Source organism: Fistularia commersonii, chromosome 11, assembly GCF_037954325.1.
Source record: "Fistularia commersonii isolate RoL2024-O1a breed Wild chromosome 11, RoL_Fcom_v1.0, whole genome shotgun sequence".
NCBI classification, from domain to species: domain Eukaryota; kingdom Metazoa; phylum Chordata; class Actinopteri; order Syngnathiformes; family Fistulariidae; genus Fistularia; species Fistularia commersonii.
In genome coordinates this window covers 5,171,926-5,199,867 of record NC_141294.1, presented here as the reverse complement: position 1 = coordinate 5,199,867, position 27,942 = coordinate 5,171,926, and the positions used below count along the sequence as shown (strand labels likewise).

General features: G+C 40.1%; 1 protein-coding gene across 1 annotated transcript in view; it reads right to left on the bottom strand.

The window, feature by feature from the left end:
- Positions 1-6,970: 6,970 nt before the first annotated feature.
- LOC147229277 (nuclear factor of activated T-cells, cytoplasmic 1-like) overlaps positions 6,971-27,942 on the bottom strand; it is a 53,656-nt gene continuing 32,684 nt past the window's right edge. The window contains exons 9-10 of the mRNA XM_086154621.1: positions 24,158-24,826; positions 6,971-8,776 (exon numbers count right to left, since the gene is read on the bottom strand). Of these exons, the coding sequence (XP_086010747.1) occupies positions 8,721-8,776; positions 24,158-24,826 (725 nt within the window). The 3' untranslated portion in view covers positions 6,971-8,720. The remainder of the gene's footprint in view (positions 8,777-24,157; positions 24,827-27,942) is intronic.

The window sequence follows — 27,942 nt, the reverse complement described above, 5'->3', positions numbered from 1 at the left end:
TCCGATCCATACGTTTGGCACATTATATAGGTTTCTTTAGTTTATTCGCCTTCACACCATCCCTGCAAAAAAGTAAGAAATGGCGAAGGAAAGATTGGACTGAAGAAAGAAAGAAAGGAATAAAGTGAGAGAGAGATAAAACAGCACAAATGTTTATGATAAATTGGTGTCGGTGGGAGAATGATGCACCTCTCTGGGGGGCAGGGGGTCCCCAGGTCACTGGAGTCATGTCTGCCTCATATCCTCACACTAAATCAGAGTGTACGGAGGGGTTGTTGTTCAAGTATGAGTGTGTATTTATGCTTTCTTCGGTCCACAGAGACAAATAGAAAAGAGGAACTCAGAGCCAGTCAGAGTCTGATTCAGATCCCAGTAGTTCCTCCGTGAGCAGCTGGGGTCATCATATCTGTGTGGCTCATACTTCACCTAGTCTCCTTATCTCCTCCAGTAGTTTCCATGACTTATGGTGTGCTGAATTTAAAAACTGCGTGTCTGTTTTCAATGATTTCCACAATAACACATTATCGGAGAGAATCAGTTTGATGGTCTGAAGCAGCCGGAGTAAGAATTTGACCCAGTCCCCTTTAGTTTTGGAACGATCCAACTTGGAATGCTCTTTTGGTCAGGTGGACCACCTGCTCATATGAATATAGGTGACAGGATGAGAAAATATGCAACTGTCAGTCCTAAACTTACCTTTGTCTTTTTCTTCCTTCTGTTGAAATTTTGTTATCAAACCATCTCCTCTCAGCCACATGTGTTGTCTTCTTCGATTCACGCATATCACAGTCTTTCTGAGCGTAATTTCAATTTAAAACACATGGGGGGAAATCCTAGCCTGTGCTGCTCTTTAATGGCCCGTCGTGGGATTGGAGTATGCGGGGAATGATTGAATTTTGTGAGAAGGCCAGGAACGATCCCGTCTAGCCTGCTGTTATGCAATCGACCATTCCCCTCACACAACGCGATGTCTGGTAAAACCTTGAAGAGGGGAAGGGGGGGCCAAAGACTGGAAACCTCGCCGTCTGGACCAAAAGGGAGAAAAAAAATCTTAATGACTCAAGACTATATAAAAGTGAAACCTGGCTATCAAGTATAAGAAAAGAGGCAAATGAGATGTGAACGGCCACATTAGATGCAGAGATTTTGGATTGGAGTGGTTTCAATGGTTATAAATGTGTCTCTTTACATTGAAATGCATGACGTGCTATATTTACTTGCAGATGGAAACGTATGGATCCTGTACGAACCACAACATACTGCGTATATATACGATTTTGTCGTGTTTTATTTTCTCTTTGGCCTTTTCCACCTGCTTCGGCACACTTGGACAAAATCAAGTAGTAATCCTTTTTTTTTTTTTTTTTTTTTTTAAGCCGCTAAAATGAAATGAATGATCATGTTGTCTAAACTTTTTCACACCCACTGAATTGTATTACACCTCCGCCGACCATCCTCTCAATGCAAGAGAGATTACCTTTTCCCGTTAAGTCCATTATATTCAAATGGACCTGAGGTTGTTCTTCTTTGTTGCAACAAGACATAAAGTAATCAAAAGTTGAAAGCAAACACTCAAGGAGGCACTTAGCAAAAAAGAAAAGCTTTTATGATAAAACATTCATATACAGTGCAGGAGACAGGTAATCTTTGAGCATGATAGGGTTGTCTTGTGGTCAGTTTCACTATAGTATGGCTTGGGGAGTCTTGAAGATGAATGCTGCTAATAACATCCGCCCAGCCCATCATCTACTGGACCTTCCAGGCCGAGCAGCTAATACCTGAGTGTGTCTTCACTGGTGTGAATTATGCCTAAAAGAGCTGTTGGAGGCTGCACTAAAGTAGGGTTCATTACCTTGACAGACTGATGACAGATTTGGTCAGACTGCAATGTGCAAGCTCACTCATACACACACACACACACACACACCTCATTTGCAGTGTGTGTCTATGTGTGGTTTTGTAATAAACACCTCCATTTTGTAATTTTTAAAAAATATTACATCAGATCTCGCAGGTGTTTTGGTAATTATCTCCTTAAAAAGTCAACTTAGTTCAGTAGCTGGCATGAAGACATGCTTTGGTAGCAGAGGAAATATTTGAATATTTTGACTTGGAAAAGAAAAACGTTTCGCTTGATTGATCTGACATTTTGGGGTTTTGGACAGAGCAGGCTCTTCATCAACAAACCCCAAATTAGATTCTTTTGGGCTTTAAACATTCGCTAGCTGAGAAGGGCCCTCCTGGCAGGCCTGCAATAATTTGCCCACCATCAGCAATGGTGTGTCAACAACTGTGTAGAATGTAACGGTGGGATATTGAGTTGGATATTATTGCTAAATAGGTGTTTTAACCTCATGTGTTTGACATTCGTCTGCAATACTGTCGGCTTTTTAAGTTGAATTGCAGCTTCTTGAACCTCAAGTACAAGTGATTCTCAGAAGATTTTGGCTATCTGGCATGCTGCTGTGACTACTTAACAGGTCGCTATGAGCCCACAGTTGGAGCTGAAGTGCTGCTCCATGAAGCCAATTTGACACGAGGCTAAATTTGAATTTAATTTAATTGTAGCATTATTTGAGGCACAGTCAAACGCTAATTTTTCTCGACGAAGGTATATCGTGAAAGAGCAGCTTCGTGGTAAATGAATCAGTGTTTCTCTGCCACGGATGCTTGTGAAAGCTTTCTCTTTGACATTTCTTTTCCCAATTGCCAATAACTCACTTAACTGCAAAATCAATCAATATTTAATGGTCAAATCCAAGCAAAGTTGTGTATGTGTGTTGTACTTGTACAAGGGTGTATACTTACAATGTGGTGATACCACATTCATATTGACAGAGAGCTGCATAGTCAACTAGGTCCTGATCAGAAAAAAACTGCATATATTGAGAGTGTATGTGTGTGTCTGTATATATGTGTAGTAAAAAACAATACAATTATATATATATATATTTTTATTTTTTTTTATTTTTGCATTTTTAAGATTACTTTGTTGTCTGCCTAAACCATTCAGATTGACAGGCCAATGGCTGTAGACTCATGCTGACTGTATAAATTTATCTTCTAAACAAACGAAAGGCAACAAGCGTTTTCTCAGAAATGTCCAGCTATTCTTGAAATTATCTTGTTACCTAAGAAGGCTCAGGATTATTCTAGAACTGTAGTTATATGATGTTTTTCATCACTTGAGATATAATGGGGAGATATTTTCGATTAAACTTAAAATCACTCCTACTCTGCTTTGAATGTTCATGTTTTACGACAGAACTAGGGAGTATTAATTAAACTGCCAAAATCTGCTTATTGTAAAGTCTATGTGGATAGCATGTGGGGTCAGCTTTAGGTCACAATGGGCATCCATTAGTGGCCTTATTTAGAGTCTGATTCCTTTAAGAGGAGTGATTTGCCAACAAAGACAAAGAATCATTACCTTTACCCGCCTCCTCCCTGCCAGCAGTCAATAATGAAGGATCATTAAAATGAATAGATGGACATTCCCCTTTTCTCCGGATCCTTATTGCAAAATCAGTGTCAGGGGAAATGAAGATTGAGCTTGGAGAAGGCGTCTAAAAGCCTCACAGTGATTGTCATGAACTCATCTCCAGTGCCAGCTTCCTTTATCTACTGTAAGAGTCTGCACCTGCCTGAACTCTTGACTAGCAAGGGCTTTTACTGTAGACCATTAAGGGCTTCTAATGTGTGCTACAATGCGCTTCAACATAAGCATACTCCATGTGTACCGAAACATTTACAGCAAACAGAGGAGGATTGACTGCTGGGTGTTTTTTTTTTTTTTTTTTTTTGCTCGGCTCTTGTGAACGAGAAAGAGAAACTGAAAAGAGATGCGGGGTTTTGAAAACGTGTGTGTGTTGGTGTTTTATAAATGCACACCGAAAGATAATTCTCACATATCTCCATCGCAAGCATCTGTCCTCTCACCAAATTTTACGAAACCTCGCGCAACGTTTCACGCATCGCAGAGGAAAGAGAACAGCTCTGGCTGAATGATTGCAGATGGAGAATAAAAAGCGTCGCAAGATTTTCCGAGGCCCATCTGGCTGACGCTGTGAGCATCATCTTAAAGTGTCTTTTAAAACGGTGATTTGTCTGTGGGTTCACAACAATATGACCATGTCAGCAGTTCATCTGCTGGCCCTGTCACATGTAAATTGGTCCCATGAAAAGGGCGTACACCTGTGGATCCTTACAACTTCACCATTAAAGCACATGTGTACAAACACATGCACAAGCACACGTGGACACACCTATTTTTTAAATTACCCATAAGATAATTGATGAGATATTCTGCTTATATCTATATGACGCATGTTTTATGAAGACAATTCTCAGGTAATGATTTCAGGGACCAAAGGGAGAGAATGTAGAGCTTGCCTAAGGGGGCTGAGGTATTAAACGTCCCTTGGTATGGTCAAACCATTATCTCTTAAAGCATCTCTTAAAGCCACCCCCATGGTTCTCTCAACATGCCCGTCATAGCAGAGTTATACTGAGGATTTACTGCTGCAGATGGCTGTCGAGAGACCGGAGCAGGCGCTCCGGTACCGTGCCGATGGTCTCACTTTATAAAAGCTGAAATCAAGGGCTCTGAGGGAATACAATGAGGAGGGAGAGAAGTGGGGCCATAAAGACACAATAAATCCAAACAGTGAAACTTCTAAGCCCTATGTCAGGTGTCCTGTGTACACGAGGACACTTGGGAAAAAAATGGCACGCGCTGTAATTGTTACGATCTGTAGACCGTCTGTGCTGTGTGACAGACAGCCTGCGTAATGTGACCAGGGTACAACTTTCCCAAAATGTTCTCAGCTCTTTTTGAGAATACATTTATATACACCAGGAAATGGATGTATTATACTATATTTAGAATTTGAAAACAGGTTTGATTGGTACAACAACTCTGTGAAGGAAGTCAGTCTTTGATTTGTAGATATGTATTAAAAGGTCCATCTGCATTGTTACTGGTGATTTATCTGGTCTTCCTTTCATTCTTGAATATAAAAAAATTGAATCATTAAAAAAAAAACCCAGTTGATTACACTTTTAAATGTGTTTCATGTATTTACTTGTCTAAGTAATGTCTAATGTTATATCAGTAACTACACTTGATGAAGCAATATAGCAGCCTAAAAAACATATGAGGGAAGCCTGTGAGACTGTTGGCCATATGAAGTGCAATAAAACCCTTATTCTGACACATTGAATTATGTGTATGGACTAATAGTTCACAAATAATCAATACCACATGATCCACACTGGCACATTATTTGAATCCATCCTCTTCTAACAAAACAGAATAATGCAGAATGCATCCAAAATTAATAATAGTTCTCTACAGGAATTTTTGAGAGAGTAGTGACGCAAGAAGAGTCCATCACAGATTTTTCAAATTTTGACATGAAAGTCAGAAGCTTGCCGCGTCCGCCTTGGAACAATCAAATTTATTGCATGTCAAAAGATAAAATTAAATAAATTCATCCTGCATAAAAAGGTAAAATCAGTTTATTTTTCTCTTTTGTTGTGAGAAAATGAGATTTTAATCTGTTGTCACTCTATTGATCTGTTGTCACTATTGCATCTATAAACTCCAAATAATTCCCTGTGTAACTGTGTACTGATTCAAATTTTGATTAAACAAATGTTTTTGAGAGAAAATGTTGTCTTTTTCCCCTAAATTGCTTAAATACCTTGCCTCTGAATTTAATCCGTCTCTCCCCTTCAACATTACCCCCCTTAAATTTGAAAGCTTATTTTGCTCTCAAGACCACAATTGAGCCTGACCGATAGTGGGTGAGTGGATAAACCCTGCACTGGTCACCAGAAACATGGACAGATATAGACATACACTTCTTTATACACTCTTTCAAACCTATTGCCACTTTTGTCTTGAATTATTATTAGATAAATAATAATTAGGTGTAATATTGTTGTACTAACTGAACCTCAAAGAATTCTCCTTGTGTTTTTGCAGATTCCAATTCTTCTTTGTTTTCATGTCTGGAATACCTGCTGCTCTTCTGGCTGCTACCCCAGGGTTTGGCCTGGGGGTAATCTCTTCACTGTGCCAAAGGGTACAGTCCTGTCAAAAAGGTAAGAACTGGGTGCCAGGAAAAAGAGGTGTGGCTGCATCTGTAAATAGTGTGGCTATTTTGGGCCTAGTCGAACAGAGGAGCAACGCCTAGGCCTGCCTTCTGTCACTATGGGGATGGGCTCTTCATAACTTTGATGGATGGAAAAAGTCTAGAGGACTGGCAGGTGGTACACAGGAGCGTGGCACAGCTCCCATGGCGAAAACCTGTTTCAATAACCACCCACAAATAACAATACTCACCGGAAAACCCACAGGTCTCTGCTTGTACCTTGAATAAGAACAGCTTGTTGCATTTTGTCTGTGGAAATATAAGAATGAAATAAAACTGAAAAGAAATCTACCAACTGATTAATTTAATTAATGCCCTCATTGCTGATAGATGCACTGGAAAGATGGAGATGTGTTGAGCGAATCATTTTTAGTCTTTCATGACCAAATACATAGAAAACGATATATTTTCCTTCAGACAAAAATCTGAAATATGCGCTTGAATACCATGTGAACAAAGAACAAAAAAATCTCTAACCTTGTCAGTGTCCAGCTGTCTGTATTTCAGTTTTTACGGGATATAGGAACAGGTTGCAGCAATCTGAGTTTTACTGCCACCATTTGCAGCAAGGTTAAAAGAGGGAAAAAAAACAAACGTAGAAAAGGCCAAAAAAAAAAAAACACATTCAAAGCTGTAGGGACGTATGGGCTATATATATATATATAATTGCATACAAATGCTGCCATTTTGACAGGAATCATTTTTTGTAGAAGAGAAACAAAAATCAACCACTGGAATCATTTTGAATTAGTGAGGCCCATAAACTTCTGCTTGACATGGAAATGTGACAATAAAAACAATTAGGAACTTGATGAAATGCTTGGTCACCATGGTGACGTTTATTAATTAACGGTTGAGAACACTTGAAACACAATAAAATTTTCATAAATATATCATATTAAAGAGAAATATGGTTCACCTTGTGCCTACACAGAAAAGCATTACAGTCGCAATGATCTTGAAGCCGAGGAAAGAGTAAGGCACAAAATAGAAACCTTGTTCATACAATTTAGTCATGCTATTATAGTATATTTGCAAAAATGTATAAGGAAGCTACATTGAAAGCTATTGTTGGCTAAATAATCCCCAACATTAGGTCAGAGTGCATGCTCTAAATGACAGATAACATTAAAAGAACACATCTGTATTAAAGATTCAACATAGGTAGGTTCATGACATGTTAGGAGAAATCGATTGCCAATATTTGGTCTGGGAGCAAGAAAACCTGCTCTGTTTCTATGGTAAAGTGCATAATGTTTTTGTATGGGTAACCACTCTAAGTTCATGAGACAGACAGAAAAGGGAAACTTGGACAATAATTTCACCAAAGATAAAATCCTTTGGTTTAGACAGATCAATTATTGCCAGCTGTAAGCAACAGTCCTGCCAACTCCTCAGTTGAATTACCCAGTAGAAAGAGTAAAACTGAGTCTATAGTATACTAAGATGATCCCTGTGCCTATTTACACGTACAATGTGCAGTGCAAGAAATAATAAACAACACACATTGCCCAGGAGCATTGTCATTTAAATTCAGCAGGTAAACATACCATTGTTCAACTATCTTTTAGCTGGAGGATATGGAAACTCTTAGATCTGCCTTTGTGAGCCCCTGCAAATAAGAAATTGTTGTCCTGGAATATGTACTATATCTTTTCAGTGATTGTCTGTGCATCATCATGTCAGGGTCTGGGTCATGGGTAGTGCACTGGAAGACTGGGCGAGATGATTTAAAAAAATAGGCACCAAGGTGAGATGCACAATTAATGAGAGTAGAAAAAGAAATCTTATATATATATGTATGTAGGGCACGACAAAGGATAACAGAAGGGTAAATAGTAAACTGTGTAGTATGAGCATAAGACATACTATCATATGCATTTTTATACAAAAGAATATAATACATAACATTCAGCATAAATGAACAATGAGATAATAAAGAACAAGGAAAAATTACAATTTAATCTATTCACATATAACTCACACTTTCACTTTGTTTCCCTGTGAAGAAGTAATTGAAATGATAGAAAACATTATATAAAACCTTCCACTGGGTTACGATTGACCGTGGACATTTGCATTTGTCTGACTGCTGCTGTGGTCGCTGTAAGGCACCAATTTGGTTGTTGTGGACTGACAGCACACACAAATGACACAGAGTGGTGATGCATGACAATTATTGTCCCATTAGCATGTCCATGCATGAACATACAGATCACACCTAAAATGAAGATTGTCATTTGTCAACACTAGAAGAGTAATTCAGTCTCATTGAGCTGTTTGGTCCAAAGAGCATCTGCTGTTTATTAAGGCAATTGTACTAATATATTTTGCCCCTGATATCACTTCCCTTTTGCACATATAACTTTCATCGTTATTGAATTAGGGACTTGCCAGTGATTGTCAGTGAGAGAAAAAGAGCTGATGTTTGAGTGAGAGATATGGGTCAAAATGCATTCTTCATAATCTGGATCTCTTATGCCGTGTAATTATTGGAAGGGTGACGAGGACGATGCTGTCGCTGTGTTGGTGTGTCTTTTGCTGCTGAAGACTTTGGGGCATCTATGCATGAGTGTGCACGGAAATGCTGGAGAGGTCATTCCTGATGATCTCATTAACTGTGGAAACAAAGATGAAGAAGGTCATTCATCAAACACCAAATTCATTATCAATTCAGAGGATAAAGGAATGAATAAATAAATACATCGTTACTAGGATAATGTATGGCCTTGATATCAGTGGCCACACAAAAATAAGAAAGTCTGTTGGCCACTTTATTGTGTGATTTTTTTTTTTTTCTTGTAGGACGTATTCTTCGCAATAGAATCCAGGTTAAATTGATAAAATTTCATACCTATGAAACCTTTTTCAAAATTACATAACAAATAATTTGAATGTGCAAATTAAGTTTTGTACACCACAACTGAACTTATTTTTTTTTTACAGTGTCTTAATACAATTGAAATCGCACATTTACTTTCTCTCAATGTTTTTTCATTATTTTTTCCATTTCAAAATCCAATGAATCCTATTTTCGAGGAGGAAAGCCAAAGGAAAAGTATAATTAAAATTAATTTGTCTCTCTTGATGGTTTACCTATGACCCCAAAAAAATGTCGCTGCAGCGAATAATGGCCGACATCATATTAGCCACTGAAAACTTTGTGTATTTGTTTCTCGCATACTTAGAAGCGAGTTGCAAAATACCCAGAGCTGAAATCCAAACATATCTATGACATTACCCGTCGTAGGTAGCTCATATCAGACTGATACACACATTTTTTTTTTACAGTCATCGTCATGTCTTTCCTGCCCTCGCCTTTCCCACAGTTGGGCAGACAGAGATCAGTCCCCGGCCTTTATCTCCCCTGTGTTCTTTGGCAAAACAGAGGGAAGTGACTGAGAAGATGGCGAGGACCTCGAGCCCCACGACTCAACGTAAACAAGAGGCTCCTCAGTTATAAAGCCAGGCTGTGATACAGCGAACTGATGTAGTCACACACAGAGTGAAACAGGGGGACTTGGTAAAAAAAAAAAAAAAAAAAAAAAGCCCACAGTGAGGAGCCGAGACAGGAAGTCCACCCACCTTGATGCAGCTTGTTTTGACTAGATAGTGTTTGGTGAATGTTAAAGCATCACATCGGATTTAGACAAAAACAAGAGTTGAACCTTGAGGCCGTTCTTGGACTACTGCATGAGATAGACATGCTTTCCTCTGGCTCAGATTTCTCATAAAGTAGCTACGGACTACAGTTGAGTTTTAGGTTTCAGAGGTTGGCCACACACTTACAAAGGCTCCTATATTCAGTATGTTCTCTTTGTTAATAAACTTGCATGCATGAAAATACAGAATGTTGGTCGGGACTCACCTCCCTAAACAGGAGGAACTCCCATTGGAAAAACAGACCCGGTGCCAACACTCCTGGCTGTTTTCACCTCTGATCTCAACAGGCATTTACACGCCGAGTTTATTTTTAGGTCTGCCATCACAGGACGTAAGGAAGTGTATGCACATGCAACAATTAATCAAAACTTTAAGATTGCTGCTCATCCCTGTAACCTAGGTGAGAAAACAGCCTGAGGTACTCATTAGATAGGAAGGGGAAAACCCTAGAGTTTTGCAGTTAAAAAACCACAAATAAGTATTTATTTATTTTGTTTCGAAGGGAAAGAAATAGCTTCCTTTTGTCTTATGAGCCAGTTTAAAAAAAAAAAAATGACGTCTGTTCTGCATAACTGTGGTGATATATTATGCGCTTGTAGAACTAGTACTTTCCATTGGCATACCAGGTTATGTTCCATTTGCAGGAAATGAGTGATAAAGGAAATAAAAGGTAAAACAGGCCTTGTTTTCATTTGTAAGAATCTCAGAAACAGGATGTGGCCAACTGTCACACCACAAGACGATACCAAAATGCTATTTATAGCTGTTAAATGGTGTCACTCTGTATATCAGACAGTTGTAACAACTTCTGAGAAATCAAAAGATTTTTCCAGAGCTGTTGAGGAAAAATTGACGATTGATAGGCTGAGACTATACCCTTTCCATACATGGTACATTTCAAACACTCCGTATATTCATTACTATTTCTAACATCCATCAGCAAAGAGGAGATTCATGCAGGAAATCTGGTTAGATGGTGCCAGATGATCGGTTGTGGCGACCCCTGAAGTGATCAGAGACGAAAAGAAAAGAAGAGATTTTACATCCCTCATGGATGTAACTGACTGATATCATTATATGTGTGATATCACCGGTTACGTAGTGTTTCAGTTTTTTATCAACAAAAGAAAGGTTGATTTGAATTTGGTATGTTTCATTTTTCTTGATGGACTAAAGATGACCAGATTATGGGGTATTTACAAGAACAATCAAACGTGATGGGGGATATTTTGTTGAGTGCAGAATTTGGATTCTAAAAATTGCCACCTGTGTGTAAAGCAATAATATGGTTTGAATTTTTGGCATGACTTTGACATTGACTAGTTTAAAAAAGACAGGGAGGAAATCTCTATCAAACTATATAGTGTATATCTATGAGGAAGAGTTTATTACGTTACACGGTGAGAATGAAATACAATGTTTTCTGCCATTTTATAAATGAATTCCTTATGGTCTGGCATTTACTTCTACAGCATTGGGAACATATTTATTAATTTATTCATTTATTTTTCTTTCTTCAGTTGCCCAGGTTAATAATGGAAAGCTGTAACTGGGAGGATACTTTCTCCTGCATAAACAAAAAACAGTGGAAAAATGAACGGCAAATATTCCCTCCGTTGGAAAGAGACCTGTCCCTGTTAGTTTTAAACAGAGTGAAATACTTTATTTATACTGCAGTTGCCAGTACAATCAGTAGAGCAAATGGGCCGACCTGTCAGAACAACAATGGCAGCTGAGAGATCCATTCGAGGCAGATTTTGAGGGTAACGCAGGAAGAACTCAAAGAACAGATTACTTTGGCGTTAGAACAATACCATTTTTAACGTGAACTTTCTAATCTACAGAAGGACATAAGGTGAACACATCCGCTTTTAGGTTTTAAGAACTACAGATTTTCAATTCAAGAATTCAGGAAAAGGACCCTTAATGACTACATTACATAACATTAAGCTTGTCTCAACACTCTAGATGTTGTTGAGATGTCAAACGCCATGTAAAAGACACATTTCGAATAATAAGGATCATATAAAAAAATGAACTTCAAATCTTTGGGCCTGTATTTTCCATAAACAAACTTCACGATGGTGCTATTTTGCCCCTGTTTTTCCGATTTCATTCCTCCACTCTGAGCGTGAGTGTTCAGCGTGGGCCTGACTTACATCTAGGATTTGGTTAGCATCGTGCGCAGAGTGCTTTGCGTCAGGGTCCGATAACAGTCCGGTTTCCTCAGAGAACAGAGGATGCCCTGTGGTCTGGTGAGATGTGGAGCCTCGAGGCCTAAAAGCTGCTTGGAAGTTCATTCTGCTGTAACCCAATCTTCTGCCAAATCAGGTCTGACTAGTAGTGACTGGCAGAGAGTTACTTCACCTTCCTTCAGCTTCTCTCCACTGACTATCCAAAACATGGCCTCTGAACTTCGGGCTGTAACAGAGGCTTCCTGCCCAGGACTCCTGTTCTCGCTTTTAGTCTCTAGATACCCGAATAGCGGTGGGCACCTTCCTCAATGTCTCTCACTTTCACTGCATGAATAAATTGCAGCTGTGTTTGGGTCAAGGACCCTCATGCTTGTTGAATGGTGATGCTTCCTATGGTTACTTGTACCGCTTACAATACGGCATCAGCTTTGTAAGGAGAGGAAGTAACTTCCTTCTATTGTGGTGTTCAGATACTCAAAAGCATGTGAGGAAGTTGCCTTCGTCGTATAAGCCTTGACATTCAAAGTCAGGTGAATAAAAAGAGACTCGCTTAAAGAAAAACTCAGAGTTTTACCTCATATGAACTCGGACTTCCATGTGAAATTGAGCAGAAATCGTGACAAAAAGTCAACCTTTCTGAATAGAAACAATTTCATTTCTCGGCACATATTGCTTTTCCTTCCCCGCTTTATCAGATCTACTCTCTGCATCAGCAGAAAGACTTAATGGACTATTTGCTGCCTCCCACACATTGCTCAAGTGGCAAGATAGGGACTCCAACAACATTGCTTGTGTTGAGCTGATAACCAGCTGCATGAAAAACAGGGAGAGGTCAAGGGTCAGAGCGCACATGAATGACAGGGAGGAAGAAATAAAGACAAAAAACTTGAAAAGAGAGTGAGGGAAGTGGACTGCACTACAATACACAATCTTGATAAAGTGCTTCATAAATTCATCGGGGTCTTGCAAGTAGACGGCTTCTAACTCATCATAGGCATCCCTTTGGGCCTAATGATTTGATGATGGGGCTGCAGAGGAAGAATTTGTTTTAAGACAAAGCAGAGTTCAGACTGGGAGCTGTAGCTCAGGTTGTATGGGCCATGGCCAATATCTCTTCATATACACAAAGTCTTTTAATGTTTCAAGAAATACCAAAAATAATGAGACAAACAGGTTAAGAAAAGAGGGAATAATATGAGAAATAGTTTGAGTAAAAAAAAAAAAAAAAAACAAGCGAGGAGAAAGGAGACTGATAGGCAAATGTGCAAAAAACAGGAAATTCCTTGTCTTTAAATCAGCTGGAAGATTGAAGACGTTGAGCATGTTTCAAAGAGCGGTGGCCAAGACGGGAGTGAAGTGATCCTGCTCACGAAAGAGCAATGAAGAAATAAAGAAAGACGTGTAAAAATAAATGCTACTGTGTCTCTTAGGAGACTCTTGATAAACACGTCTGTTTCAGTTTTAGAGGGGTTAGTTAGAAAACCTGAAACAACCTTCAAACTGACATTCTCTGAGATGAGATTACAATCCATCTCCTCTCCTAAAGGAATATGTATACTATTATTAAAAATATATCGTGGCTAGCATTCAAGGAGAAATGCAGGTGTTTAACGTCTTTCATTTGTTTGGAAATAGTCAAAACAAATGCAAAACAACTGGTATTTCCCAAAGCTGGACATGTAGAGGTAACAGCCCGGCAGCAACTACCTGCATCCTCTAGTTTTGATCCTCCGTGGTCCGATGCCTCTCCCTGCCTCACCTCGCTCAGCTCCTCCTCGTCCTCTTATTTCCTCATTGGCCCAAGAGGCTGCACGTTTGCTCATTTGAGTTTACTCTCCAGGGAGGATTAGAGGGGGGTTACATGCCTGGTGCTACACTCCACTGCCATTATCGCTGATTTAATTCTGGCATAGTTGTGTGTATATATATATGAACTGTATATCTTTAAAATTGAATAAATAAATGAACGACATAGTAAGTGCTTCCGGTATTTTTCACGAGAGCCATTGGATAAATTAGATTTTTTCTTTAAATACATAGTTGAATAAACAAAAGGAAAACAAAAAATGATGAAAATGTAATGTATATAGGTATATACAAAAAAAAAAATATTTAGTTGGAAAACCAGTGCGGTGTTATTTTATTTCGTATTCATGTTTTACAGTGTGATATTTGTTTGAAAGTGGTTTCTTCCACTGTTGACTGTTGTTGTGTGAAGAAATATGGCATGATGAACAATTATAGTTGATGTTTATGATGATGCTCACATACAACAATAAAATAAATGAATTCAAAAATAAAATAAAATAGCATAAAATAGTAAATCAAAGTCTTTGACTGATATCACAGTTACTCTGTATTCAATTGCTATGGTTTCTTTCCTTGGGTCATATTTTCTTTTGTCTGTCGTTTTTTTTTTGTAAACTGATGATGCTATCTGAATCACAAAAACCGCAAAACTCATCAACTAATGTGTCTATCAAAAGCAAATATACAACTAGATGATACAGTTCATGGCTGACTGATAACTGCCACTCGGTTATCGTCCATTCTTTACGACACGTAAAGCATGGCAGAGTAAAACAATCACTACTGCCGGACAATAGAAAGCGCAGAGTAAAACACACACATCTTTGTTATTGAGATATGAAAGGCGACAGATTAAAACCCTTTCTATGGCTCATTACCAATGGGTTTATGGTAAAATAACTCAGCCATCTGATAAAGTTCCTGTGTTTGAGTCAGAATTAAAAACGTATGTTGCTGCAGAGGCCTATGCAGATGTCTGAAGAGTTACTGGCTTTTTAAATGGCAAAGAAAGAAAAAATAAGAGCACACTGAAACAATCATACGTCAGTGCGCTGCAGTTGCTCGAATAAGAACTTTGGCTGTGCACCTGCATATAGTATGATTTATAGCTGCATTTCTACATTTACTTGTGTTTTCTTTCAAATCACCTGTTGCCAGTCAGTTGTAATATAGTTAGGTTTCACGGTTGTTTATGTAAGGAGAATCTGTTCTATTTTTCCAGATGGGGTTATCTCAGTGCAAGCTTTATTGTTCACCATTCATCACAGATAGATGAGTCTTTCCTGTTTTGTAGTTCTTGTGTGTCAGCACAGGGTGGCCTCTGATCGAGTTGTCCATTGCCATCCTAACATCGCACAGCTCACAAAACTGAAACTTAGAGTCCTCTGCTGATTGTAATTCTGTGTTCAATCAGGTTGCTGGTTTCTGGAACCACATAAAGGGTCACTGAGGCATTTTAGCTCTCTTTCTAGGGGTTTGAGACACTTTTTATTTACATTATACTATACACTTACTTTTCGCACTAGTGATTCTCACTGATTCTCTTGTGGGTGTTTTTTTTTTTTTTTTTTTATTGTAGTGTCAGGCAGCCCAATCCTGCATCCCATTTTTTATAGCTCGTAATCATAAAGTATACTGGTTGATAGTAACTCTTAAAAAAGGTCCTACTGCACATAAAACATGAGCCCTCTCTTTCAAACACTAAAGTTGGTTGTGATCTGATTAAAACGGTTAACCCCCAAAGCTGCTCTGCTACTACAAATCCTCAGTGTCTGCTGGGTATTCATACACGTGAGGGGGGGGGGGGGGGGGCGCCTCAGGGCACATAGCAGACTTATTCATGTCAACCTGTTTGGAAGCAAACGCTGAGCGATCAAGGCAAATGTTCCACTTATCTCTTCTGAAACAACCATCAACCAAATTTTCATCCATCTGGAGGCAGTATAGTTGTCAAGAAACCCAAGTTGTCTTAGTTTTGAAGGTGAAAACGGGATTACTCTTCAAGATATATGAGACACAAACATAGCCTCACGTACCTTCATATATGCTGTTGGTCTTTTTCTGATTTAGTAGTTGTTGGGGCAGTAGAATTTGAATAGCTTAACCTGGACAAGGACCTGCTTTTCTACTGTAGGATGCAGTAAATCTGACACTTTTAATTAAAATGTACGTGACATTTTCATTCGCACAGCATTTAGGAGCTAAGCATTCCAAGTAAAGCTCCCAGAAGATTTGACATAGCTGATTTACAACTTAACTCTGAAGGAGTTTTTCTCTCAGTTCAATGGGTCTAAAGAGGAGTAAGTTGTCAATTTCCCCACATAAAATAATGTTCAAATAATTCATTATGGAGGAATCTTTAACCCCCTATTCAAAAGACGTTTGGTGCATTTCACCTAAATGTTTATAGCAATTATTGTAGAGAAGTGCATGCATGTATATGCATATGTCTTTATCTTGAAAAAAGGAAGAAAAAAAAAAGATAAATATATCAAACAAAAACAACAATAAAAATAGCATTTAAAGATTGCTCAGGGAATATTTACGCCCTATCTGAAACCATAGGCATCCTTAACCAGTAAACACATAAATTAAAGAAAACTCCAAATAAAATATTAATTATTAATAAATAAAAATATACAATTTTACCATTGAGACCGTAAGGATTTTTACCATCCATTATTTGTTAACATTATCTATTGTTTAGAGCGAGACTAAGCTCAGCTGAATAAAGTCAAGAGACCAGGGACCCATTGAAGTTTATAACCGCGATGGGTCATATGTCAACAGTAGGACACTTTTACAGTTCAGTGGTTATGACCATTCCCTGCCTTGAAATAAACCCACCTACCCATTGCTTGGTAAGTCTCTGCACTGCGAGAAGCCATGAATGGGAGAGAAAGAAAATATGATCTTTAACTTCTGTAGTGTTTGTCTTTCTCTAAGTTTTTTCAGTCTTTTGCAAGCTACGGCCACGATTGCAGCCCACAATCCTGCGTGCGTGTTTGTGTGTGAGTGTGTGTGCACGTGCACATGCATGCACGTGCCTGTCTCACATGTGTATGAAGAACACGGACGATGTGGAGAATCTGCCAGGGAAAATCACCCAGATCGCATGCTCCTTTTCTTCCATCTCAGTTTTTCCCCTCTCTCTTTTAGGCTGTCTATGTCTTCTCTCTTTCTATGGCTGACCTGCTTCTTCTCATTCCTGCTGAATATTCCTGGATGTGAGGACACAATGACAATCTCCTGACCCCAAAAATATCGAATTCCCTTAATATATCTCATTTCTGTGTCTGTGGGTATCTCTCCATTTTGGACTGTGTGAGTTTTGAAGACACAAACTATATTGCATTTAAAGAACCTCACTTTAAGCATCTAAATATTCATTCTTGAAAAGTCCTTAAATGATAATGAGATGATTTAAATCTTTATTTATGGCTTTTTTTTTTTGTTTAGTCACTGTGCAAGTTATGTTTATTTGCTTCATTTTAGAGAGTTGCCTTGTGGACTGCATATTCCATCAAGTGCACTTTACAACATTTGAGGGTAATAGCTACAAATGTGCACACCAAACGCAAATGAAAACAAACCAAACACAGACACACGCGCACAAACGTGCACGCTAATTTTTTGTATCCCTGACACAAGCCCCCCAGTGATGCACAAAGACAAACACTTCTTTACAAGGATAATCAACAAGCCAGTGTACAAGCTGCACAATTTGTTTCCTTTTTTTTTAAAATGTCCTGTTTCACCTCATTACCTCTGGTTCATTTTTTCTTTCCTTTTAATTTTATACTCTCACCAGTCCCCCTCCTCTTTCTTACTTGTTCTAGTTCTTTTTTTTATGACTGTCTATTCCACCCCATTTTCTGAGGCATCTGCACATGGAAGAGATGATAAAAGCTGCCAAGTGTTGCGAAAACCCAACGGCTTCCCCCATCTCCCACAGCTGGATAAGACTACTCTGTTGACATCCGTCACTACAGGATACTTTTTCACTGAGCAAACAAATTTTAAAAGGGGAGCTGTTATTAAGTGGTCTGGAATGGAGATCAGCTCCTGTTTACTGATACCACAGGTATTTACATCTCTCAAATACCTATCAAAAACACTGCCTCGCCGCTTGGGGCAAGAGCTTTGGTGCGGTTGTTCCTATATATTGAATGGAAGATTCTGTTGATCAAAAAAGAATCAACTGCGGTGAAAGTTATGGAAAGAGAAAAACCTTTCAGGGGTTTGGTCCTGAAAGTCACCCTGACTTCTTACCTCCCCATGAAGATTGGAAAACTGATAACTTGGCAAAAGATGACCACTTTTGTTTGTTGACCTTACAGGCGTTCTCAAACTATACTTCTTCCACATGACCATACTATTCCTTATCGGCAAATTCATGGTTTTGGTTACTCCTCCACATTAAATGTGGCATTTGTAAGATAAGTAATCACAAACAAAATACACATAGACCTCTACTTCATAGTATAAACTGAGTTAATCATAAAAATCTATCCAAAATATCTCTCTGATTCAGATCCCAACACTAAACATTTGAAACCTAACTTTGAACAAGTCAGATAAAGGTAACATATCAGTCATTATTTTCTCTGCACTGAGTGGTGCATCAAAAAGTAATAGATAAGTATCAGGTGATTGCATTTTCATGAGTTTCAGGCAATGAATTAGTGTTTATCTAAATTGAAATCATTTATAATATCCCCTGGGATCCAATCTGGGTCTGATCTTTGTCATTTGCATGTGCTATTATTGAACGTACCTGAGAAAGCAAAAAAGCAAAAAAAAAAAATCATGCTGACAATGCAATAAAATTTCATCTACAACGCAGCCTACGAACAGCAATTCATTTTAAAAATTGTATATATTTCGTTTATTGTGAGGAAAACCCTTTGTAAGAACCAGGAGGTGTGAAGATGTCACCAACGGACGCTCTGGCCAAAGCACTTCATATGTGTATTTTTCCTGCTTTATTAATATTATCTTTACTATCATTTTTTTTTAATATTCTACAGGTTGAGGTAACTTTATCGAACAAAACTCTTGTAGAGAAAAACTGAAAACAATTTGACCTTCAAAAGCAGAAAAAGACGACAAAATCAATAAATAAATGGATAAAAAAACCATGATTACAATCCAATCATGAATTAGATATGATTGGATTACCATTCTGTAAATGCAGTTTATTGCACTTACATTTGTCACATTTGTATCAGTAGAGACCGTGACTGGCACGGAGCGATATGATCAAAGTTATACAAAGGAGTATCCAAGCCACAGGCACTGTCTGAATCCCGGCCTGCTGCGATCCTTGTCTCTGTGGCTTTTCAACCCGTGTTCCCTTGACCTCAGAATGTGAGCCACATAAACGGAGAGTCTAAACGGCTGTGTCAGGAGAAACTAGAAGAAATATATCGTGATGAACCGAGTGACTAACCCAAATGTATCTGGAGAGGAGAGCACGCATCATGCGGCTTTGTTTGAATGCGTTCTACTTTTAGCGCCATTGTCTTTTATATTGTATTTACTTTTCTACACAGCTTGGGTTAATTGGAGAGAACATTCTTACAGTAGCAAATTGGCATCAAACGAAATCTGACATTTGGGCAAAATAAATACAAAAGCCATTCAAAATCAAAGTCTGCCATCTACAGTAAGTGTGTGAGTATAAGATTCCAGACCTCAAAGAAACCCAATTTGTTTAGATAATTTAGCTGCAGTTTTTCAGCAGACACATTCTTTCTCAGTGACTGTGGATATTATGACGGAACGACTGAAACCAGACCAGATCCTCTGGCTCTGCTGCCAGGCTTTGGGATGCACACGCAGGCATAAAAGCCAGCACAATTGAGTAATGAATGGACTGAATTCTTACAGATGAATCTTTCTGTGCTGATCAAGACTAAATACATTCCCAATGGCTGTACAAAAGACCTAAAAATCAAAGCACTAATGTAACCCCATTGCCACTGTCATATGTAACCACTTAGACTAAATTATTTGCTACACTGCGCTGCACATAATCTTGGACAATAGTGTTGTAAACTTTCAAAAAAAAAAAAAAAGATGATCACAACCAGGACTCAAAAAGGTCTTACATTCAGCCAATGGGACACAGATAAAAGACATGTAAGAGGAAACAGAGGGTAGTAAGGTAATCTTCCACTTCCACTCAACTGCAAAGACACCATGGTATTCTCTGGCTTCAATTACTGCTCCTCGATTTGGAACTTTTAAATTTTACATTAGAAACACCGGGCTTAACTAGAATGATATATAGCTTATAAATTATCTGGCCCGATCCTTCCTGTCCCTTATAAAGACACATTGCACTCAAAGTCTAAAATGAAAATAATGGGTTAGAACCTATGGAGGGGAAATTGAATCAAAGCTAATCCAAAAAGTGTAGTTCTCGATCCAAAGCTTAGATGGTCAATGACTAGAAGGCCAATCTTGGACTGTAGACATCTATTAATTTTTCCTTCAACTATAAAACTTCTCTTGCAAGCTCCGACGTTAGTTATACTCGACCTCACCACGTGAAAGGCTGGAAGGCAATCGGGACAGCGAATATGAAGGCAGCAATAACAATAATAGTTAAATATCCACTTCCTCTTTGTAGTCATTAATAATAAAAAAGCCATCACCCTTCTTCTGGTAGCTGTCAATATCACTATGTCTTTGAGAAGCCTACGCTCTTGGCATTGCACTTAACTTCAAGATACCCTCTCTGTTCGTTCAGTTTTAGCTGGGAATTGACCCGAATCTGAAAAGCAAGGAGGTAAAAGGTGCGGTGACATTTACCCTTACATTACTTCCACATCTTGCTGACTCTCCCTGCTACCAGCACAAATACACAGTATAAACATACAGGAGCAGCTCAGCTTTGGTAAGTCCCATTAGACACTTTAGCCTCCACTTTAATGAACAACCCCCCCATATCCTCTCTCTTTTCAGTCCCCCCTCTGATCCTACAGCCAGCCTTGCGGCACACTCCAATGTTAGCGACTCAGCATGTTTTCAGTGTAGTGCGGACACACTCTCAATCATCATTAGGGGTTTTGCGGAGACCTGGGGCCGGGGCAACTTGCCAGGATGTGTAAAACTTTCCATGAGGAAAGCCTAGAGTTGCCTTGAAAAGCATCAGAGGTGGATGGAGATCCTCAGCAAGGTTAGAATTCCTTTATTATTATTTTATTTTTTTTCTCCCCTTCCAGAGGTAAAGCGGACCAACAGCAGTTTGACTTTCAGTTTGAGAAAACAGTTTGAGTTTCAAATGCACAAACCCCGAATTGGGGAGGAAACAATCACAAGAAAACTACCCCATAACGTGAGGCAATCAGAGCACATATGTTAACTGTCAGAAATTGACAGAGGCTGTGCTACAGACTTTGTTTTTCTTATTCTGTGGAATAAAGGTCCTCTGTATCCCAGAGAGGCAGCTGGTAGAAATCTGGCACTCTGATTAGCACTCCTTCTTTTCCTGTGTGCTGCATTCAACTGCATTTCATGATATCACCCATCGCAGCAGTAGCTAATCAGAGCAGACACACAGCAGCAGCCTCAGAGGACCGAAAACCTCGCCTGGTCAGGAGGCTACTAAAGTTCTCTCCACACATATGCATATATGCAAAGAAAAAAAAAAAAGTGCCCAGAAACATGAAGAGTTGAGCTCTAAATCAAATGTTATCTATGCATCACTAGGGGCTACTGTTTACAACCAATAAAAAAGTCATGGCTGAAGAAGAATGTGTGTGTGTGTGTGTGTGTGTGTGTGTGTGTGTGTGTGTGTGTGTTTGTGTGGTTTTGAGAGGAGACTTGGTAAGGTGAAACAAAAAGTTGAAGAACATGTTTTCATTTACAATTTTAGTGCATAATGACTTGCTGAGACCTAAACCGTATGTGTTGGACTTTGATGCTGTCAAATTCTATTGTTAAATACATTGATGTCATTTGGTCACAATCATTGTAAAGCAAAGAAAGCGAGCTGTGAGTGTCTATAAACCGTGAACAATAATTTAACCTTAATACGGGGTCTTAAAATTGTCTGCTTTGTGACTCAACGTTGCAGAAAGGCAAAGTGGTTGGGTGGCTTTCTGCTTTCATTCACAAAATAATGCTTATCTGGTGCTTCGGGTCAGAGGTGAGACTGAAGCAGGTAAGAACTGACACAGCACTAATTACAAACAGCTGTTCAAAATACATGTGACTGTGGATTTCTCCAATAAAGCCTTCCTGCAGGCCCGAGAACACTTATTTAATGTTTGCTTCAGCAGATGTTTAGAAGGTTTAGAAGATTGCCGTGGAGGATATGTAGAGGTGGTTCGCAGCCCAGTCTCCTGCCATACCTGCGCTGCTCCTTGCAGCACAGTAGCTTGCTGTTGGTATGTCGGATGATTTCTCAAGGGTTGAGTAAAATTTGGGCCTGGCAAGAGAGACACATTTCCTCTGTCTGATGAGATGGGGAGGCCTCGGCATTTGTGTGTGGGAGGTTCTCCACTCTTGGGAAAGATCAAGTGTGCTCCTACTGAATTCAAATCGCCGACCCCCAATTGCCAACGAGCAACGCTATTCTACATTGCTGGCATTAAATCACTTCTGCTCTGGTGAGGTCATCTGCTTGTCTTCCTTCTCTAATGGAGCGCTCAGCTCACTAACATACAGCTGTAATGTGTGTGGAAGTGGAGCGGGATGCCCTGTGAGCTGACTTCCAATCTTATTTATTTTAGCTTAGGGCTCATTTGAAGAATTTGGGATAGGCCTGGACCTGGGAGCAGCAGATGCCTTTGGAGTATGCTGTTACCACCGCATATTTCCCCGGACTACAGGAGCTCACCGCTGATGGTTGCGCGGATGGTAGGTGATGCATACTGGTATAAGACTGAGGTTTTCAAGGGGGTGCTTCACAGTCCTCAGTTAATCAATACACATTCCTGTGTGTCCCTAATGCAACTGTAATCACTGACTGAATACATTTGGCCACTGGCAGAGAGGGATTGAGCCTGCTAAAGTAACAGTGGATGGAGTGGTGGGGAAGGACAAACAAGATTATGTGAGTTCACCTTTGCAGTGCAGAAGAGATTTGGTATGTCTAAATTCTGGTGGTGAAAAAGGACACCTTTACCGCCATATTGAATTATAAAAAGTAAGACTACACTTTAACGACTAGAAACAGTCAGGATGAAACACCATAAGATAGAGGATTGCAATAGGGTCCTTACGGGAGCCTTGCAAAGACAAGAGAAAAGAGCAGGAGAAGATAGAATATCAGTTTAATGATCTTAAAAGGATCAGACGGGACTAATTTTACAGTTTTTCTATCTATGAGGTAGGGGAATTATCAGAATCCACAGACATGCTGACAACTCAATTCCAGTTCCGCAACAAGACTACCCTGGTCCCCTCATAACTCCCTCTCTGAGAGCAACTGAATGTGCTCATTACCGCGGACACACGCGCAACTATTATACATTGTTGTATCGCCGATTGGTAATAAGGCACGGTGGTGTTTAAACATTTCTAACTGGCGCAATGCCGTTGATATGTCCAATGAATATATATCTAACCAGAAGTAGAGTCTCTGCTATCATAGATAACGGGTTGGCGACCTGACAGATATAATCTAAGGTGGACACATGAAGCAATAAACCCGACCATATGGTCCCCGGGGTGTGACTGCTCTCATTGCCAGGGAGAGACCGGTGACCCCACGGTCTCCCCTGATGACGACAGCCACAAAGTCTGCGCTCCATGGGGAAAAGACGGGAAAACAAAGCCCGAGCCTCACAGATCCCGGGATCCCTCCCAAAAAGATGAGGGGGGGGGAAATAGTGTGGTTCAGGAAACCCCTACCTATTGTTTTGCTTCCTTCATTAGTCGTTGTGTCAATAGTTCAGTTTGCTACGCGTGTGCCACTGTTTTTTTTCTGCTGCACCCCATCTGACCTTAGTGCTCTGATGTTTTGACAGATTGTTTCAAAATCCCATCATGCCAATGTAGTGTTCTAAAGTAAATCAGCCATTTGGATAACACAGGCTGGAAGTATGCTACACCAAAGGAAAATAAATCTGTTGGGTCTAAAATTAACATATGACGTAAGTCGGCAGTCAAAGTTTCATCAGGAAACTCAGGAAATGTGGCTGGGTAATGTTGTGTGCGGGCACCCAGGTTAATTGAAGATCTTAGATAAACGTAACGTAATGCAGAGACATGTATTTGGGAAAAAAAAAGTCTTGTCGGAAAAGCTTCATCTACAAATACACCATGGCTTACAATTACCATCAGTTGTAAACTATAGATGTATTTCTTCTAACTCACCATCATCTAGGTACATCTGGTCCAGCTCCTGGGGCTCCTGCTTGACGGTGATGGCAATTGCCGTGGAGCCGGAGTCCTCACGGAGTAGGCTGGGTGAGCTCGCTTTAGCCTGGGTTGATGTGGCCGCTGCCGCTTGAGCCTGAGTGGGACTGTAGGACTGAACGAATGGACTCTCCACAGGCCCGCCGGGAGTGGAGGGGTGGGAGACGGGGGAGGATGAAGGGCTACTGTTGGCATAGATCGGATGGAAGCCGTGGGGCCCCGGGCTGTTGAGGTGGTTGGGGCTGCCCTGAGAATGGAACATGCCTAGGGAAGGGCTGTTTTCTGGAGATGACGGGTGGGTGAGGACCGTTCGCCTGGGATTCTCCTGAAGAGCGGGCGCCATTGGACCAGGGGGTGCTGCATGAGTAGGACTGCTGGGGAGACACTTGTTGTATACCACTGGGGACAGGTCATGCAGCGTGGGGCTTGAACTGGGAGAGGTTGTTGACATGGCAGCATGGTGGGGCGGGCATGGAGGATAGCCACTGACCAGGCAGGCGTCAGATTCAGCTACAGGCATAATGGGAGTGAGCCTGGGCTGGTTGTAGTAGGGCTTTGAATGCATGGGCAGCCCTGCGGTTCCCAAAGAATCATATTCATCACTGGGCTCTGTCTTTATAATCGGCACTGATGAAGGAAAAGAAGACAGAAAGATGGAAATATTTTTTAAAAAATGTGCAGGGAATCCACATGGCACGATGAGTGCATGTTGGAGGCAGGCACGCTTGAGGCAGCAATCCCCTCGATAATTCAGACTAACAACCGCTGGTTGAATACGTCTCCGAGTCAAACAGAAAAGCCCTACCGCTTACCCTCCCCCACTTATAAAACCATGAAAAAAGCAAAAGAATAGGGGAAAAGAAAAATGGATGAGTCATCAGAGTGGAAAACCACAGCTGGCTCTAATAATGAATCTGGCCTATTTTCTTTGGACTCTCCCCGCGCTCCGATATCCAATAAAACACTACTTTAAAGCACAGAACTGCTGCTGCTGTTGCTGCTGCTTGAAAAGACGGGACCCCTAGGTTCTATCCACGCTTTCGATGCAATTCTTTCTCCTAGGACCGAACGATAGGAAGAGCTCGAGAAAGAAAGGAGATGATTTGATTATGATTAAGCTGCCTGAGCTCCTTAAGAGGTCGTGGGGCTGCGCCTGTGGTTTGAGGAGCTTCAGGCCACAGCTAATGCAGGAGAGTGCAGCGACACAACTTGATCATCCTGTCTCCCCCTAACTTCCAGCCCAGGACAGACAGTCTGCACTGTATCCTTATTAGTTCTAACTGACAGGTATCGCATGCCTCTTTTTCTCTCTGAAGTATTTTTTTTGAAAAGAATATTTCGGTTTATTTCACTCTCAAAGTCATAACAAGAGACGGGTCCACATTAAACAACTCATCGCTGATAGATGTACCTGCACATATGCAGACCGCACGGACTAAACAAATAACTAAAATGCCAAAATATATTGCGACGACTTCAGAGTCACAATTGAGAAGCTATTTCCATTTCTACACACTGTTAGAATGCGTTAATGGTCTGTGTGAACACTTGATGCCAGAGTTTTTGGCTAAATTGGCCTGTAGTGAAAGCTACACATAGGCATACGGATGTCAATATGAATAAGATGTCTGTCTAAATATGGTGTTTGCTTTGCACACAATAGAAGTCTTTCAGTGATAGCAAAAGCAAATGAAATGAATGAAGCCCCAGAGTGTACTTTGAAAAGTAGGCTGTTTTTCAAAGTGTTATTATTTTTGTGGGAGTTTTGTGGACATTAATCACAGCGTTAGCCTCTGGGGGCCTGAGCTGTGGTGCTGTGATAACGAAGCAGAGAGCCCATTTACGTCAGCTCTGTCTGCTTTCGGCGCAGAGGGAGTGGGACTGGTGTCTTGGGGAGCATCGTAAGACGAGTCCCATGATGCAAGGGCCTGCTCTTCACACTCAGGGGAATAACACCGTCACATGGTGGATTATGCTTTCGAAGACACTTTCTTCAGTAATTCTCTTTTTGCTGCCTCTCTCTTTAATGACTGGATAATGTGGTCGTGATTTCATGTTCATTCTCCACTGCAAAGACCACACTGTCTTTTAAAAGCTTTATAAACAAACATATGCCTGTTCTGCTCTTGCACAATATAAGGTCCCTTAAAAAACAAAACAAGTAAAGCCGGTATTTGGGCGCATTTCATTTATATCGAATCGCGTGGAAACGAAACGCAAAGAAAGCATAGGTGTGTTTAAGGGATCCAACGTCTCAAGGATGGATGAGAAATGTCGGAAAGGACAGTACTGCTGAACTGTTGCTGCGAGTCAATCTCATGTTCAACTAAACTACTGGTTCTTAGTCTTACTTCTGAAGTTAAAAACCTAAAAAAATTGACTTAGTGTAGTATTGATCGATTGGAAAAATACCATTCACACATCCATCCATTTCAATTCATTCATCCTGATCACGGGTTCTGGAGGACTGTAGTTTGATGGATTTTTTTTTAAAAGGAATTTTTAACCATGAACATTTATGAGCACAAATTTGGGATTTGGGTGTAAAAGCTAATTTAATAGGTAAAAAATGCTTGATTTACTAGAGCACCTCAAAATAGACTGAGAGAGAGTATCGGAGTGGTTTAATTCACTCCAATGTAACTTCAATATTCCCCTTTATACTCCTTATAAGACTGGCAAAATAGACAATCAAGTTGCGGTGGACATATTTTCCTAAATTTTTCCTTTTCTGTAACAGATACAGACGTAAACAGGGGTCTCCCTCCAGCTTAATCCATCTGTGCGTCTCCTTTCCACTTTATATGTGAGTTGAGAAAACAGATTCACCAAGCGAATCCCGACTTCACATGGCTTCTATTTCCTCCCAAACTGTGGGTTATGGCCCCCAGACAGTTGATGATCAGCACATGGGTTTTTCTCCGCATCTCTGGCAGTTTTCCCTCAGTCTGCTCATGTTAAATTGATCGGGGCAGAACTGGGCATTTTATTGGGCTTTTGTTTCCTTTAAATGGAAAGGAAACATGAACATGCACTATACATGTGTTTGTGTTTGTGTTAGCATATTTGATTAAGACGGCTGAAGCATAGAAATTATGTACATTTGTGAATGGTGTTCTTCCAGCTTCAGGCGGGGGGCGGGGGGCGGGGGGGGGGGGGGATTGTCTTTTCCATTCCTTATTGGTAGGAAGAGGACATTGGGGAAATAAAATGAATATTAAGGGATCGCCTTGTAGCAAAAACACTGAACTAATTTTGTTCCAGCCTCATAAATCTGGGGTGACATTTAACATGGAGCAGGTGGTATTCCCTTAATTTGCAGCCACCTTGCACACCACGTCCCACTGCGTAGGCAATCTGGTCCCATAGCATTATTGTACTGTCGGTCAGTCTTGCAATTTCCAATATTAACATAACAAATCTTGTATGACAGTTTATCCCAATAATTTTGGGGTGAAAAAAAAAAACATGGCTGGGCAAATATTTACAAAAAAAAAAGAACAATGTGTGGTTCATTAACTTTTCCTGTACGTGTCAGGGAATATGTCTCTGACTCCTCTCTTGAGCTCCGACCACAAACCGGTACAGCAAAGGGAGTCGTCACCAGTTTGCGTTAAGAATAGAACTTGATATTGCAAAGGAATCTCCAAACTGCCTGTAAAAATAAAGGAGTTCCGAGAACTTCTTGGACCAAGCTATGGTCATTGCCAGCACTTTTTTGGCATTTGTTGTTTAATGCGGTT